Raw genomic sequence first — 18,581 nt, forward strand, 5'->3', positions numbered from 1 at the left:
ATTATTCTGCAATGTAGAAAATAGTAAAAATAAAGAAAAACCCTTGAATGAGTAGGTGAGTCCAAACTGTTCACTGGTACTGTACATACAAACCTACAGTTGAAGTCAGAACTTTACAAACACCTTAGCCAAATACATTTAAACTCAGTTTTTCACTATTCCTGACATTTAATCCAAGTAAAAATTCTGTCTTAGGTCAGTTAGGTCACCACTTTATTTTAAGAATATGAAATGTCTGAATAATAGTAGAGAGAATGATTTATTTCAGCTTTTATTTCTTTCATCACATTCCCAGTGGGTCAGAAGTTGACATACACTCAATTAGTATTTGGTAGCATTGCCTTTAAATTGTTTAACTTGGGTGAAACGTTTTGGGTAGCCTTCCACAAGCTTCCCACAATAAGTTGGATGAATTTTGGCCCATTCCTCCTGCCAGAGCTGGTGTAACTGAGTCAGGTTTGTAGGCCTCCTTGCTCGCACATGCTTTTTCAGTTCTGCCCACAAATTTTCGATAGGATTGAGGTCAGGGCTTTGTGATGGCCACTCCAATACCTTGACCTTGTTGCCCTTAAGCCATTTTGCCACAACTTTGGAAGTATGCTTGGGGCCATTGCCAATTTGGAAAACCCATTTCCGACCAATCTTTAACTTCCTGACTGATGTCTTGAGATGTTGCTTCAATATATCCACATCATTTTTCCTCATGATGCATTCTATTTTGTGAAGTGCACCAGTCCCTCCTGCAGCAAAGCACCCCACAACATGATGCTGCCACCCCCGTGCTTCACAGTTGGGATGGTGTTCTTTGGCTTGCAAGCCTCCCCCTTTTTCCTCCAAACATAACGATGGTCATTATGTCCAAACAGTTCTATTTTTGTTTCATCAGACCAGCGGACATTTCACCAAAAAGTATGATTTCTCCAAAAAGTACTACGCAGTTGCAAACCGTAGTCTGGCTTTTTTATGGCGGTTTGGAGTAGCGGCTTCTACCTTGCTGAGCGGCCTTTCAGGTTATGTCGATATAGGACTCGTTTTATTGTGGATATAGATACTTCTGTACCTGTTTCCTCCAGCATCTTCACAAGGTCCTTTGCTGTTGTTTTGGGATTAATTTGCACTTTTCCCACCAAAGTACATTCATCTCTAGGAGACAGAATACGTCTCCTTCCTGAGTGGTATGACGGCTGCGTGGCCCCATGGTGTTTATACTTGCGTACTATTGTTTGTACAGATGAACGTGGTACCTTCAGGCATTTGGAAATTGCTCTCAAGGATGAACCAGACTTGTGGAGATCTACAACAAAAAAATCTGAGGTCTTGGCTGATTTCTTTTGATTTTCCCATGATGTCAAGCAAAGAGGCACTGAGTTTGAAGGTAGGCCTTGAAATATATCCACAGGTACACCTCCAATTGACTCAATTTATGTCAATTAGCCTATCAGAAGCTTCTAAAGCCATGACATAATTTTCTGGAATTTCCCAAGCTGTTTAAAGGTAGAGTCAACTTAGTGTATGTAAACTTCTGACCCACTAGAATTGTGATACAGTGAATTATAAGTGAAATAATCTGTCTGTAAACAATTGTTGGAAAAATTACTTGTGTCATGCACAAAGTAGATGTCCTAACCGACTTGCCAAAACTATTATTTGTGAACAATTAATTTGTGTAGTGGTTGAAAAATGAGTTTTAATGACTCCAACCTAAGTGTATGTAAACTTCCGACTTCAACTGTATCAGTTGATCATTTTTCTTTGTAGCTAAGGGTTAACTTGTGTTTGATCAGGGTGACATTGCATCGTAACTTGTTTCTAAATATGTGTTGTAGATCAGCTTCCTTACATATGTAATTGAGTTCCTTTGTCCAAGGGTAATTGTGTGTTTTATCCCAGTTGAAAACCCTTTTTTGTTACTCTGTCCTCAGGCATATCGATAAAACGGTTCCATAACCTAATAATTTCACCCCTCTGTCTTATTTCGTTGGGCTCCCATCCCATGTCTCCTTGAATAGCAAGGCTTATGCACTCCAAGGAAGCATCTTATGGCTCTGTTTTGAATAGAGTTTGCTGTTTTGGCTTCTTTACAACCCCAGATTTCAGCAGCATAGTTCAATATAGTACACACACATGAATTATAGACTTGTGAATATGTATAATAGCCAAGGTCTTTACAGATTTCCAATTTACTACCAATGGACCCCAACGCTCTACCTGCAGAATCAGATAGGGACTTTATACACCTCTCCAAGGTCATGTATTCATCGAAAAGGAAACCAAGGTATTTATATGAGCAAGTGTACTTTAGGCATATTGCTCCAAAAGAAAAGTAATGATTACTTCTTATTGTACACTTTTTCTGAAGTGCATTATATGGGTTTTATCTTGGTTGATCATTATCTCCACTTCGTACACCAGAGATTGACATACATTGCAAATCATGCTCAGTCTCTGCAAGGACAATATAATCTGCATACAGTAGTATCCCGGGTCGTGTCATTTAGTTTAACTCCTAAATGTTCATGTTTGATTTCATGGGCCAAGTTGTTAACAAAAAGGGCAAATAACGTTGGGGAGAGCACCTCACCTTGTTTGAGCCAAAACAGAGTGGGAAACCATCCAGGCCTCTGTTCATTTACCTGTACACAGGCAACTGGACATCTACACAGGGCTTTAATTGGATCATAGAACCTTCCATCAATTCCCATTTTTGTCTAAAAGCAAGGTTTCTATTAACCAAATCGAAAGCCTTCTGAAAATCAATAAAACAGGCAAAAGTTGGTTTTCTCTCTATCATTCTATCATTCGGATTACTTTAGAGACAGTATACTGTATACACAGAGTATACCAAACATTAGGAATACCTTCATAATATTGAGTTGTGTTAATTGAGTTAATGTTTGTATACTCAGTGTACATGTACTAAAGCCATTATATTCATCAGCAAGCTGACCAGACAGTTCTAGTTAGTGGGAGAGCCTTTAATTTAGAATGAAGGAATACAATTTATATACAGTGCTAATGAGAGTAATCCCTCTGTAGTTCAATGGGATTTTAGGGTCATTTTTGAAGATTTTGGAATAGGCTTGATTGTAGATTTGTACGATACAGATGGAATAATGCCGTTCTCAAAACAAGCCTGGAAAAGTCCAAATAGTGTTCGCAACAATTTAGGTGATTTCATAACTGAATTAGATAAGTCATCAATTCCTGTGGCTTTCTTTGGTTTAGACCACTCAACCTTTCTGACCTTCTCTAGAGTACGAATGGCATTCAAATAGTGGTTAGGGGTGTAAGAATCCTTCTTCATTTCCTCCTCCAACTCATCCTTACGAGAACATGTTTCTTTCAAGAACTCATCAAAATAAACTCATTGTATGTGTTACCTTTAGGAGAAACACAAATTTACTTTCAGTTTTATGCTGATGAAAATTTTTCCAATTGTGATTTTGATGGTTTGTATTACATTATAGATCAGATTACCTGTTTAAAATTGTCATCAGTAATGTAATCCATTGGATTACTCAAAATAATGACTTTTAGTGTCACGGTTGTCGTTGGTTAAGGAGGACCAAAATGCCGCAGGTATGTGTATGCTCATCTTGACTTTTAATAAATTCCAAAATGAACACCAAAATAACAACAAAAAAAGACAACGACCGATCAACAACCAGTCTAGCAAGGCACAAGGCTAAACACAGAACAATCTCCCACAAACACACCCAACTAATATAGGACTTCCAATCAAAGGCAACACCACACAGCTGCCTTCAATTGGAAGTCCACCCCAATTAACTCAACATAGAAACAGACTACCTAGACTAAACATAGAATGCATGAATCTCAAACACTGCCCAAAAAAACCCGGAATACTAAATAAAATGCCCTTACTACAAAAACACCACCCTGAACCACATAAAACAAATACCCTCTGCCACGTCCTGACCAAACTACAATAACAATTAACCCTTATACTGGCCAGGACGTGACATTTTGATTACTTTCACTGCATGAATATTAGAATAGGTTAAATTAACCAGAGAAATGAACAATTCAGTATGTATAATACAGCTGCAACACATGCAAGGTTTGCCATTGCTGTTCATTTGCAGACAGTATGGGAGCTGTGCTCAGCATTAAAGAAAGCATTTAAAAGACAAGTTCATATTTTTTCAACCAAATTATTATTTATTATGTAAATGGCATGTTATAGAAGAGTGCGCATGCGTTGGCTAGCCAGAAAAGTATTGCTCGAGTCGAACACAATGGAATATAACGTTGCCAAAAAAGTTTGGAATGACACAATTTCATATGCACAACATCTAAAGATCTGCATCACTATACAGAGTGTAAAATTATATATTTTATTCCTACCCTGGAATTGCAGAACAAGTTTCTCAAAACAGTTTCTCATAACCAACTAAAATCGCCCAAAAAGTGTCTGAACTCTTCTATAACATTCCATTTACATAAAAAAATAGAGATTTGGTTGAAAAAAAAAGTAAACACTTGTCCTTCAAGTCTTTCTTTGAAAACTACCTTTGTTGAAGTTATCCTGAAAGTAATCATATATTTTTTTATACAGTTAAAGAAAGAATCACAACACATCGAATGCACATGCATAACAACTCACAGCTCTATCAATGAGTCCAGGTCGATGAAGGAATCCCTGGGTAACGCTTTTAATTTATTGTTTGCCAAAGACCTGAGGGAAAACAGCATTGTCAGATTCATTCAGCAGATATTCCTGTCAATTAATCATCATGGAAACACAGAGGGCCAAAGGGCAAGATTTTCCTGAAAAAAATATACCGACAAAGATTGTAAAATATATATTTCACATAGCAGTATTGTATGTTCATACATTTAAAAAAAAATGTCAGTAGTAGTCTGTGTTTTCACACACTTTAACAGCTCTATTTCCAAAGGCGATGTCCAGTGCAGCAGTAATAACAACAATAAGTATCTATCCATTTTTCTATATTTGTTAGAAATGTTTGCAGTTTTTGTTAAGCTTCAACATGGAAGTCTATCAGTCTACACATCGCATTTGCATTACACCATAGTAAATTACATTGCATGTGCGAGCCAAACATTTTAATAAGATTAGCCTACATTTGTTGTTGTTATGCCAAACTTTGTCACTCGAAGAAAGAGTAAACAAACAAATTCAGCAACATGGACAGTGGTCGAATCTCCACAATTTTACATTCAGGTCAGACACTCAGACTGTATTGGCATAATAGCATTGTAGGCTATAGAAAGTAGAGGGTATAATGCACATGATGCTCATCCAAAGTTTTCAAAGGAACTGACCAAAAATAATATCCAATATAAAAAGAAAAGAGGGATGTCCGCTGACTGCTTTGCTGCTCCCAAAGGTGATCTTTTAATAGAGCATTGGTGATAAACTACCGATTAGGCTATAATATACTGGTTGGTCTTAAAGGCCCAACGCAGAATTTTTTTAATTTATTTTATTCAATATCAAATAATTTCTGGTTAACAATTAAGTACCTTATTGTGATTGTTATCAATTAAAATTGTCAAAATGAAACAAAAATAGCTTCTTAGTTAAAAGCAATTCCTCAAGCAATTTCTGAGTGGGGAAGGGAAAACTGAAAACTAGATGTTATTGGCAGAGAGGTTTGGAACTCTCTTTCTTACTGGTCTATTAACTAATTTATCGCCTGGTGATGCCACCAGGCAGACTAAAACTCCATCCCACCAAAACAGGCTGAAATTTCAGGCGGTCTTTTCAAACAGCTCTTACACTAAAAGGGCATTATCACAATTTTCTACATTTCACAGTATTATTCCAACCTCATAGTGTGGAAATATATATGAAACACAGGGAAATCATGTTTTTGACTGCACTAGGTCATTAAATGTTACCATTTGAGTTTTCACCTCAGTGCAGGCGAGCTGATGTTAAACCGGTAAATTGCCAACCCTGGCGATATGGTTAGAAAATAACAGCACCAGTATTAACAAGCCAAAATGGCCAACCTACTTGCATTTGACAATAGCACTGCCTTGTGACAAGCTAAAAGTAGAGCCCTTAGCCCCCAATTGACATTAATACATCACTACTAACAAAATGCAAGTGGAAAATAAGTGGGAAACCATTAGGTTGCATTTCAGGTAGAATATCATTGTAGCCCTGGTAATTCCCTGGTAAGAAGACAATGTGGGCTAAAATACTACTGCATTATCCCCAAACATGCATTTTCTTCACTGGAATTAAAGGAGAAGTTCAGGATTCAACAAGTTGAAGTTAGATGGTTCCTCACCCTTATTAAAATAGTCTATGGGCCAGGAAATACTATAATCCATAGTTCAGTTTTCTTTAAACAGCCACTATATACTTCAGCTAATTTTAGCCACCGCTAGCTAACAATCAATGGAAGTGATTGTAAATGGCCTAATCACTTTAAAGCTGCATTATGTAGAAATTGCTTTGCCATTAACTGGTTGCTAAAATTCTAAAATGTCAGTTTATGTGACAAAACAAGCAATGTATTTTGTAGAGAATCATTGTACCAACTATACCGTTGTGAAATATATTTTCAATAACCAACAATATCGTAGAATCTGGTGAACAAAAACAAACAAAAACAAAACTTAAGGAGGAAATAGCACACATACTGTATAACAGCACACAATAACACACACACTTATCATACTTACCTTCAATTAGAATGACAGATCTATAACTCAAATTTCGATCTGAATTCTGTCAGGTCACGTAATGTCAAACCACAAATAGTTGATTTCAGTTGATTTGGCCATGATTTTTGTTGTTGTTGTTGTTGATTGCTCCTATCACTTCCATTGCTTGTTAGCTAGCGGTGGCTAAAGTTAGCTGACATTCGTAGTTAAACCAAACCATGGATTATAGTTTATCTTGGCCCATAGATTACTTTCAAAGTGAGGAACCATCTAACATCACGTTGTTAAATCTAACTTCCTCTAATGACAATGATGATTATTTGAACTTACAGGTGAGTCAGGTCCCTGAGTCCTCTGAAGGAATATTTGGAGACAGTCTCTATCTTATTACTCTCAATGAACCTAAAGAACAAAGGATATACAGCACTTCAAAAGAGAAAATGGATTTTGTGATCTCATGGGGCTAATGTATAGTAGAATTAATCCCGACTATAATAAAAGGGATACAGTTACTCAGTATCTCTGTAACTCATTTCTTGAACAACAAAATTAGCTTCAGTATATCATTATTTTAAAGATGAGTGAATGAAGGGAAAGGCACTTACAGATACTCCAGGTGTGGAAGGCCAGAAAATGCATCGTCCCTTATTGTCATCACTGAATTTGAATTAAGAAGTCTATGATAAATATATATAAACAGTTAGTTACTTTGAACACAAGTGCAAATATAGAAAGACATTGTAGTTTAAAAAGGAAATGTATAATTATGATCTATTATAATTCATTATATCATAACATTTAATGTCACACGTCATTGACAAACATTCACATGTAGAATCACTGATATTTTAACATGATATATACTATACAACTAAAAGGTTAAGTTCATTTCGAAGAATAGCAATCAAAAATTAAGTCAAAATTGTATCCTCAAATGATGGTCATCTCACCATAGTGATATCATAGTGTTACCCAGTGTGGGATGTTTATGTTTGAGGATAAATCTACCTCTGTCCTCCAGAATATCACTGACAATACATTATCTCCATGTTCCCTTTTTGTGACCTTGTAATCTGAGATGCGCTCAAAAGTACAGTTTTCTTATGATAAGCTTTTTAATAAACATGAGGGTCACAATCAATGTCATGCTTGCACTAAAATGTAAATTGCTGATGGACAACTGTACCTTACACTGGAACAAGGCATCTGTCCTTAAAATTGCCTACTGAGTACAGACTGGTAGTGTGGCCATATTATGCATTCCTCACTTTCATAATAAGGATATTCCCTGCTAACAATAATGACTCGTTAGTATGTCCCCGGGACGTCATAAAATGGTCACCTGAAGTCAGCAGGACATTCTGTCATTGTACCCAAGAGGCTTTGTCTAGTTCCCTGGGACGTCCCCGAGGACATTCTTGGGATGTTATGTCATGGTCCCCTGGAGGTTTTGTATTTAACACACATTGTGTATGTTTATTCATACAGTAATTATTATTGAACACGTCCTCACCTGGGATTAGAACTCACAACCTCTAGGTTCATGACATTCCAATTTTCCTGCTACGCCACCAGGTCTGTACCAATGACTGATTACACCTGTAGGTAATGTTCCCTCTGAGTGCCGCACAGAAGACATATCAGCCCGCGCAGAGAAGCATGAGATTGAACTTCACTCAACTCTCTAGTTTTCCCCTTTAGTTAACACTATCAGTGTTTAGCTCTACTGTGTGAATTATGCTCGAATCAACGCAATATCAAATAAAATCACATTTTATTAGTCATATGCTCCGCATACAACAACCTTACAGTGAAATGCTTACTTACGAGCCCCAAACCAACAGTGCAGTTTAAAAAAAATACAGATAGGAATAAGAGATGAAAGTAATAAGTAATTAAAGAGCAGCAGTAAAAAAATAACAATATATACAAGTGGGTGCCGGGACAGAGTCAATGTGTGGGGGCACCGGTTAGTTGAGGTACTATGTACATGTACATATAAAACGGTATGTAGGTAGAGTTATGCATAGATGACAACAGAGAGTGGCAGTGGTGTGGAAAGGGGGGGAGGGGCAATGCAAATAGTCTGGGTAGCCATTTGACTAGATGTTCAGGTAGCCATTTGACTAGATGTTATGGCTTGGGGGTAGAAGCTGTTTAGAAGCCTCTTGGACCTAGACTTGGCGGTCCGGTATCGCTTGCCATGTGGTAGCAGAGAGAAGTCTATGACTAGGGTGACTGGAGTCTTTGACAATTTTTAGGGTATTCCTCGGTGTGTCTGGTATAGAGGTCCTGGATGGCAGGAAGCTTGGCCCCAGTGATGTACTGGGTCGTTCACACTACCCTCTGTAGTGCCTTGCGGTCAGAGGCCGAGCATTTTCCATACCAGGCAGTGATGCAACCAGTCAGGATGCTCTCGATGGTGCAGCTGGAGAACCTTTTGAGGATCTGAGGACCCATGCCAAATCTTTTCAGTCTCCTGTGGGGGAATAGGTTTTGTCGTCCCCGCTTCACGACTGTCTTGGTGTGCTTGGACCATGTTAGTTTGTTGGTGATGTGGACACCAAGGATCTTGAAGCTCTGAACTTGCTCCACTGCAGCCCTGTCGATGAGAACGGGGGCGTGCTTGGTCCTCTTTTTCCTATAGTCCACAATCATCTCCTTTGTCTTGATCACGTTGAGGGAGAGGTTGTTGTCCTGGCACCACACGGACAGGTCTCTGATCTCCCTATAGGCTGTCTCGTTGTTGTTGGTGATCAGGCCTACCACTCTTGTGTCATCGGCAAACTTAATGATGGTTTTGGAGTCGTGCCTGACCGTGCAGTCATGAGTGAACAGGGAGTACAGGAGGGGGCTGAGCACGTACCCCTGAGGGGCCCCTGTGTTGAGGATCAGCGTGGCGGATGTGTTGTTACCTACCCTTACCACCTGGGGGCGGCCCGTCAGGAAGTCCAGGATCCAGTTGCAGAGGGATGTGTTTAGTCCCAGGGTCCATAGCTTATTGATGAGCTTTGAGGGCACTATAGTGTTGAACCCTGAGCTGTAGTCAATGAATAGCATTCTCACATAAGTGTTCCTTTTGTCCAGGTGGGAAAGGGCAGTGTGGAGTGCAATAGAGATTGCATCATCTGTGGATCTGTTGGGGCGGTATGCAAATTGGGGTGGGTCTAGGGTTTTTTGGATGATGGTGTTGATGTGAGCCATGACCAGCCTTTCAAAGCACTTCATGGCTACAGACGTGAGTGCTACAGGTCAGTAGTCATTTAGGCAGGTTACCTTAGTGTTCTTGGGCACAGGCACTATGGTGGTCTGCTTAAAACATGTGGGTATTACAGACTCAGACAGGGAGAGGTTGAACATTTCAGTGAAGACACTTGCTACTTGGTTAGCGCGTGCTCGCAGTACACGTCCTGGTAATCCGTCTGGCCCTACAGCCTTGTGAATGTTGACCTCTCTAAAGGTCTTACTCACATCGGCTGCGGAGAGCGTGATCACACAGTCCTCCGGTACAGTGTTATTAGCCTCGAAGCAAGCATAGAAGTAGTTTAGCTCGTCTGGTAGGCTCGTGTCACTGGGTAGCTCTCGGCTGTGCTTCCCTTTGTAGTCTGTAATGGTTTGCAAGCCCTGTCACATCCGACGAGTGTCAGAGCTGGTGTAGTACGACTCGATCTTAGTCCTGTATTGATGCTTTGCCTGTTTGGTGGTTCGTATTTGGCTAGGGTGTATGTAAACTTCCGACTTCAACTGTAAGTTTTCAGACCATTTGCTATGAGACTTGAAATTGAGCTCAGGTGTCCTGTTTCCATTGATAATACTTGATGTTTCTACAACTTTATTGGAGTCCACCTGTGGTAAATTCAATTGATTGGACATGATTTGGAAAGGCACACACCTGCCTATATAAGGTCCCACAGTTGACAGTGCATGTTAGAGCAAAAACCAAGCCATGAGGTTGAAGGAATTGTCCGTAGAGCTCTGAGACAGGATTGTGTCAAGGCACATATCTGGGGAAGGGTAACAAAACATTTCTGCAGCATTGAAGGTACCCAAGAACACAGTGGCCTCCATCATTATTAAATGGAAGAAGTTTGGAACCACCAAGACACCCCCTAGAGCTGGCCTACCCGGCCAAAATGAGCAATTGGTGGAGAAGGGCTTTGGTCAGGGAGAAAACGAAGAATCTGATGGTCACTCTTACAGAGTACCTCTGTAGAGATGGGAGAATCTTCCAGAAGGACAACAATCTCTGCAGCACTCCACCAAATTGGCCCTTATGGTAGAGTGGCCAGATGGAAGCCACTCCCCAGTAAAGGGCACATTAAAGCCCTTTTAGAGTTTGCCAAAAGGCACCTTTAGGACTCTCAGACCATGAGAAACAAGATTATCTGTTCTAATGAAACCTAGATTGATCTCTTTGGCCTGAATGCTAAGCGTCACGTCTGGAGGAAACCAGGCATCATTCATCACCTGGCCAATACCATCCCTATGGTGAACCATGATGGTGGCAGCATCATGCTGTGGGGATGTTTTTCAACGGCAGGGACTGGGACAGTAGTCAGGATCGAGGGAAAGATGAACTGAGCAAAGTACAGAGAGATCCTTGATGAAAACCTGCTCCAGAGCTCTCAGGACCTCAGACTGGGGCGAAGGTTCACCTTCCAACAGGACAACGGTCCTAAGCACACAGCCAAGACAACGCAGGTTTTGGCTTCGGGACAAGTCTCTGAAGGTCCTTGAGTGGCCCAGTCAGAGCCTGGACTTAAACCTGATCAAAAATCTCTGGAGAGACCTGAAAATATCTGTGCAGCTACGCAACTCCATCCTACTTCAAATCAAATCAAATGTTATTTGTCACATACACATGGTTAGCAGATGTTAATGCGAGTGCAGCGAAATGCTTGTGCTTCTAGTTCCGACCATGCAGTAATATCTAACAAGTAATCTAACAATTTCACAACAACTACTTGATACACACAAGTGTAAAGGAATGAATAAGAATATGTACATAAAAATATATATGGATGATTGATGGTCCAACGGCATAGGCAAGATGCAGTAGATGGTATAGAGTACAGTATATACATATGAGATGAGTAGTGTAGGGTATGTAAGCATTATATAAAGTGGCATAGTTTAAAGTGACTAGTGATACATTTATTACATCCAATTTTTATTATTAAAGTGGCTAGAGATTGAGTCAGTATGTTGGCAGCAGCCACTCAATGTTAGTGATGACTGTTTAACAGTCTGATGGCCTTGAGACAGAAGCTGTTTTTCAGTCTCTCGGTCCCAGCTTTGATGCACCTGTACTGACCTCGCCTTCTGGATGGCAGTGGCTTGGGTGGTTGTTGTCCTTGATGATCTTTTTGGCCTTCCTGTGACATTGGGTGGTGTAGGTGTCCTGGAGAGCAGGTAGTTTGCCCCCGGTGATGCGTTGTGCAGACCTCACTACCCTCTGGAGAGCCTTACGGTTGTGTGCGGAGCAGTTGCCGTACCAGGTGGTGATACAGCTCGACAGGATGCTCTCGATTGTGCATCTGTAAAAGTTTGTGAGTGATTTTGGTGACAAGCCGAATTTCTTCAGCCTCCTGGGGTTGAAGAGGCGCTGTTGCGCCTTCTTCACCACGCTGTCTGTGTGGGTGGACCATTCCAGTTTGTCCGTGATGTGAATGCAGAGGAAGTTAAAACTTTCCACCTTCTCCAATACTGACCCGTCGATGTGGATAGGGGGGTGCTCCCTCTGCTGAGCTTGAGAGGATCTGCAGAGAAGAGTGGGAGAAATTCCCCAAATACAGGTGTGCCAAGTGTATCGTCATACCCAAGAAGACTCAAAGCTGTAATTGCTGCCAAAGGTACTTCGGCAAAGTACTGAGTAAAGGTTCTGAATACTTATGTAAATGTGTTATTTAAAAAAAATATGTTATAAACTTCAAAAAATCTGTTTTTGCTTTGTCATTATAGTGTACTGTGTGTAGATTGATGAAGAAAAAAAGTGTTTTAATCTATTTTAGAATAAGGCAGTAACGTAACAAAATGTGGAAAAGGTGAAGCGGTCTGAATACTTTCCGAATGCACTGTATATGCAAATAGCCATTGCCATATATGGATCTGTGCCATTCACTTTGAACAGGACTGTGTTTACAGCATGAACGGTCACTTGTAGATGCGCTTGTTTTGAGATCAAAGCATGAGCTGCATGTTGTCACTTGTGCACATTTGTTCATATTCTTTGCTAGTTAGTGATTCATTAGCACAGTTATAGCTAATTTCTAGTCAACAATGGGTAGTGGTTGCTTCCTACAAGAGCACAAAATGTGTGCATTTCTAGATATCTTTGAAAAGCGAGTAAGGTAAAGAGCTTTTCTTTATGTCTTAAAGAGGCAATGTTGTATTTTGAGACAGCCTTGAATAATCTAAGTAGCCAGTAGGCAGAGTGTATCATAATTTGTCTGATTCTCTGTAATAATGGTATGGGAATAATAATGAACTGGATTTTGTAAAGTGGTTTCTTGCATACAACACAACATTTTCAGTCATCTTTTTGTCTGAAAGACGAGTAGATAAACAGGTTAATGTCAAGCCCTGCATGTTTTTTCTTCTTCTAAAGTTTCATGGAATGTAGACTTACATTGAACACCACACATTTGCTGCTACTGAAGGTTGAATGATCTAACAGCTATTTTCATGTTAAAATGTAATTTTAACATTTTTCTCCATTGTTTTTGATGGTAGGCCACTCTGGCAGGCCTACATTATGATCAAATGGCCACAGTAGCCTACTTGGCCACTGTTGAAAATGTAACTTAAAGCGGGTACAGTGCTCACAGTAAACGCGTGCTGGAAGTTGCACAGAATTTCCACAATGTTCAAGTTTGCGCTCAGCAGACCTGGCATTTTCTCAGTGCCCAAAAAATGTTGAGGGAACATTGCCTGTAGGCCTATTCCTACACTTTTCACTTCAAATTAAATCTCAGCTCAGTTACAAATACACTCAACAGCCTCCTGTGTGGCTCATCTCGCTCTAGCGACTCCTTGTGACGGGCCAAGCGCCTAGCAGGCTGACTTCGGTAGTCAGTTGAAGAGTGTTTCCATCGACACATTTTTTGCAGATGGCTTCTGGGTTAAGCGAGCAGGTGTTAAGAAGGTTTGGCGGGTCATGTTTTGGAGGATTCATGACTTGACCTTCGCCTCTCACGAGCCGATTGGGGAGTTTCAGCAATGAGAGAAGATGGCAATTGGGGAGAAAAAGGGGGTAAAAAAAATCATAAATAACACTCAACAAAACCCATTATATATATCATAGTGATTCTGGAGTAACATTAAAACAGAATAATATGCCCCACCAACATTCGACAACTACACTAAAAAACCAACCTCAAATAAATGAAATCAATGAAAGAATAGTCAGATTAACTGATAATTAAAATAGCAGTGCAGATGGCACTATAGGTGATACATGTGTAGGGGACTTCTGAAATTCTACAAACTGTGGCACAGCAGAAAGAAAAAGCATACTCCAAATCCAGAGGTTGTGAATTCAAATCACAGGTGGGGTCATATTGGAAAGTCAGTACTACTAAGTGATCATGTCAAATGCAATAACATTGTCACTGTTTAAAGAATTTACACTATTTTAGCTTAATAGTATACCACTTACTTTAGAACCCTGATACATTTTTCATGACTGTATTTACACTACATGACTAAAAGTATGTGGACAACTGCTTGTCGAACACCTCATACCAAAATCATGGGCGTTAATATGGAGTTGGTCTCCCCTTTGCTGCTGTAACAGCCTCCACTCTTCTGGGAAGGCTTTCCACTAGATGTTGGAACATTGCTGCAGGGACTTGCTTCCATTCAGCCACAAGACCATTAGTGAGGTCAGGCACTGATTTTGGGTGATAAGACCTGGCTCGCAGTCGGCGTCCCAATTCATCCCAAAGGTGTTCGATGGAGTTGAGTTCAGGGCTTTGTGAAGGCCAGTCAAGTTCTTCCACACCGATCTCGACAAACCACTTCTGTATGGACCTCGTTTTGTGCATGGGGGCATTGTCATGCTGAAACAAGAAAGGGCCTTCTTGAAACTTTTGCCACAAAGTTGGAAGTACAGAATCGTCTCGAATGTCATTGTATGCTGTAGCGTTAAGATTTCCCTTCACTGGAACTAAGGGGCCTAGCCCGAACCATGAAAAACATCCCCAGACCATTATTCCTCCTCCACCAAACTTTACAGTTGACACTATGCATTTGGGCAGGTAGCGTTCTCCTGGCATCCACCAAACCCAGATTTGTCCGTCGGACTTCCAGATGGTGAAGTGTGATTCATCACCCCAAAGAACACATTTCCACTGCTCCAGAGTCCAATGGCGGCAAGCTTTACATCACTCCAGCCGACGCTTGACATTATGCATGGTGATCTAAGGCTTGTGTGCGGCTGCTCGGCCGAAGCTCCCGTCGACCAGTTCTTCCAGGGGCAGTTTGGAACTCTGTAGTGTGTGTTGCAACCAAGGACAGATTTGGCAGTCCCATTATGTGTTCTTGTGTGGCCTGCCACTTTGCGGCTGAGTCGTTGTTGCACCTAGACCTTTCCACTTCACAATAACAACACTTACAGTTGACTGGGGCAGCTCTAGCAGGGCAGAAATTTGATGAACTGTTGGAAAGGTTGCATCTTATGACGGTGCCAAGTTGATAGTCACTGAGCTCTTCAGTATGGGCAATTCTACTATGTGCTCGATTTTATACACCTGTCAGGAACAGGTGTGGCTGAAATAGCCAAATCCACTAATTTCAAGGTGTGTCCACATACTTCTGTATATATAGTGTATCATGGTTTGGGACACCTAGGACAATCAGGGGAGCTTCAGGGGACCATGACACAACGTACCAAGAACGTCTTAAAAAAACGTCCTCAGGGATGTCCCTGGAACAAACCGGGAATTAAACAAAATAACAGAACTTCCCAAGAATGTTCTAAAAATGTCCTCGGGGACATCCCCGGGACAAACCAGGAACTAGACAAAACCTCCAGGGAACAATGACACAATGTCCCAAGAAAAGTCCTAGAGAATGTTCCCTTGGGACCATCACGCAATGTCTAAGGACTAGTAAAACGAACACCCTGAGAATGTCCTAAAAAGGTCCTGATATTGTCCTCAGTGACATCCTAGGAACTTACAGGGGACTAGACAAAGGTCCCCCAGAGAACATTCCCTTTGGACCATCACACAACATTCGAAGCTCTTAAGGGTCCTAATGGGAATGTCGCCGATTGTGCTCAGTATGCTCGGTATGCTCATCATCAAATTCAGTACTGAGCACTCCACTAAGCCTACATTCTCTACATGCTCAAATAGACAAGTCAAACATTAAGGTAATTAAAAAACACACAAAAACTATGTGAATATCAAGTCATGTATAAGGTAGAATATGGTAAGATCAACATTCATGTCTTGGCTTTGTCTAAATAGATATGCGTCATTCCATAAATAGAGTGCTTTTTGGGTAGTGTAATTCTGTCAAAAATAACTATTTTATAGTTAAAATAACTATTTTTTTAACAAATGTTTATATTCTGTCATAAGAGCACATGTTCAACTTAATAAAAATCATGTTTTACCATCTCAAGAGATCAAGTTAAGAAAAATGCCAATTAAAGTAACAGGGTTGACAATTTCATCTAAAAATCAGCTATAACTCCCCTTGTGACAGGGTGAATGGAAGCATGTTGTGTGCAATTAAATGTAAACTTAACAAAACATTTGAACTTGTTAAAACATGTGCAGCCCATCTATCTATGGATAACAGGGTTGGTGTGTTATGCTCAACGTGCTCAGTTTTCTACCACAAAACACCATAAAATGGCCAATAAGAGTATCACCTGCTTTTACACTATGATTTGACTACTAGATGTTAAAATTTTTCTTTTGATAAAAATAAGGTATAGTTTTACTATATTAAAACCAGAGTTCAGTTCACGTTACAGGGTGGAGCTTAAAATGAGGGACAAACGTAAATTAATCACTAATCACATGAAATGAATAGTTATCTTCAGAAATGTCAAAGCAACAAAGATTCTCCTGACCCCGCAAAACACACACACACACACAACCAGACATCGATTGATTAATTGGAGAAAGCTTGTGTCAAGTACAGAACATTTCCTAGGCTTTTCTACCTGCAGCAACACTAGCAGGGGCTTAACTATGATGTGAATAAATGTAACTACAGTCACAAACTTAAATATATTAATAATATATAATAATATATGCCATTTAGCAGACGCTTTTATCCAAAGTGACTTACTGTCATGTGTTGTTGTTGTTGTTGTTGTTGTTGTAGGTCAAACATCAAATTTTTTTAAGAACGACACTGTTTACATTCCGAGTTTTCACTTATAAAATTGACCATCTGTTGTTGAGTTCAACTTACTTGCCCAACTGGTTAAACCCCTACCCATTCCCATGGACACACATACCGATAGTCATGTCTCGTTTGTATATTCATGTATAGTACAAGTGTCATTGACTCACAGGAGTTGGAGAGATGGCATGTGAGCAAACATGGTCTCCTTGATCTCGGAGAAGGACCCGTTGACAATGCTCCTGAAAGATAGTAAGATTATGGAGTAAGCACAGAGCAAATTAAAAGTAGAAAAGATTACGTTTAGGTAACCGAGTGGCACAGCGGTCTAAAGCACTGCATTGCAGTAGTAGAGGCATCACTACCGAACCGGGTTCGATCCCAGGCTGTATCCCAACCGGCCGCGATCAAGTAGTCTAATTGGGCGGCGCACAATTGGCCCAGTGTCGCCCAAGGGGTTAGGCCGTCATTGTAAGTAAGAATTTCTTCTTAACTTAAATAAAGGTAAAAAAAATAAAATATATATATATATATATATATAGAGAGAGAGAGAGAGAGAGAGAGAGAGAGAGAAAAAAGGTACAGTTTCAAAGAAACTGAGGAGGCAGAGAAGTTGTAGCAGTGCAATGATCAGGGGGCAGACTTTTTTTTTTTTTTTTTTACAGTGCAGGAGAGTAGTGGCAAACTGTACACTATGTACATACAATTGAAGTTGGAAGTTTACATACACCTTATCCAAATACATTTAAACTCAGTTTTTTGCAATTCCTGACATTTAATCCTACCAAAAATTCCCTGTTTTAGGTCAGTTAGGATCACCACTTTATTTTAAGAATGTGAAACGTCAGAATAATAGTAGAGAAAATGATTTATTTCAGCTTTTATTTCTTTCATCACATTCCCAGTGGGTCAGAAGTTTACATACACTCAATTAGTATTTGGTAGCATTGCCCTTAAATTGTTTAACTTGGGTCAAACGTTTCGAGTAGCCTTCCACAAGCTTCCCACAATAAATTGGGTGAATTTTGGCCCATTCCTCCTGACAGAGCTGGTGTAACTGAGTCAAGTTTGTAGTCCACCTTGCTCGCACACGCTTTTTATGTTCTGCCCACACATTTTCTATAGGATTGAGGTCAGGGCTTTGTGATGGCCACTCCAATACCTTGACTTTGTTGTCCTTAAGCCATTTTGTCACAACTTTGGAAGTATGCTTGGTGGTCATTGTCCATTTGGAAAACCCATTTGCGACCAATCTTTAACTTCCTGACTGATGTCTTGAGATGTTGCTTCAATATATCCACCTAATTTTCCTTCCTCATGATGCCATCTATTTTGTGAAGTGCACCAGTCCCTCCTGCAGGAGTCCCTCCCACAACATGATGCTGCCACCCCTGTGCTTCACGGTTGGGATGGTGTTCTTCGGCTTGCAAGTCTCCCCCTTTTTCCTCCAAACATAACGATGGTCATTATGGCCAAACAGTTCTATTTTTGTTTCATCAGACCAGAGGACATTTCTCCAAAAAGTACAATCTTTGTCCCCATGTGCAGCT

General features: G+C 40.3%; 1 protein-coding gene across 1 annotated transcript in view; it reads right to left on the bottom strand.

The window, feature by feature from the left end:
* Positions 1-18,581, bottom strand: part of lgi2a (leucine-rich repeat LGI family, member 2a) — a 38,398-nt gene that overhangs the window by 9,261 nt on the left and 10,556 nt on the right. The window contains exons 2-5 of the mRNA XM_014207467.3: positions 17,202-17,273; positions 7,272-7,343; positions 6,997-7,068; positions 4,628-4,699 (exon numbers count right to left, since the gene is read on the bottom strand). Of these exons, the coding sequence (XP_014062942.1) occupies positions 4,628-4,699; positions 6,997-7,068; positions 7,272-7,343; positions 17,202-17,273 (288 nt within the window). The remainder of the gene's footprint in view (positions 1-4,627; positions 4,700-6,996; positions 7,069-7,271; positions 7,344-17,201; positions 17,274-18,581) is intronic.

This window comes from Salmo salar, chromosome 07 (assembly GCF_965601325.2).
Source record: "Salmo salar chromosome 07, fSalSal1, whole genome shotgun sequence".
NCBI classification, from domain to species: Eukaryota; Metazoa; Chordata; class Actinopteri; order Salmoniformes; family Salmonidae; genus Salmo; species Salmo salar.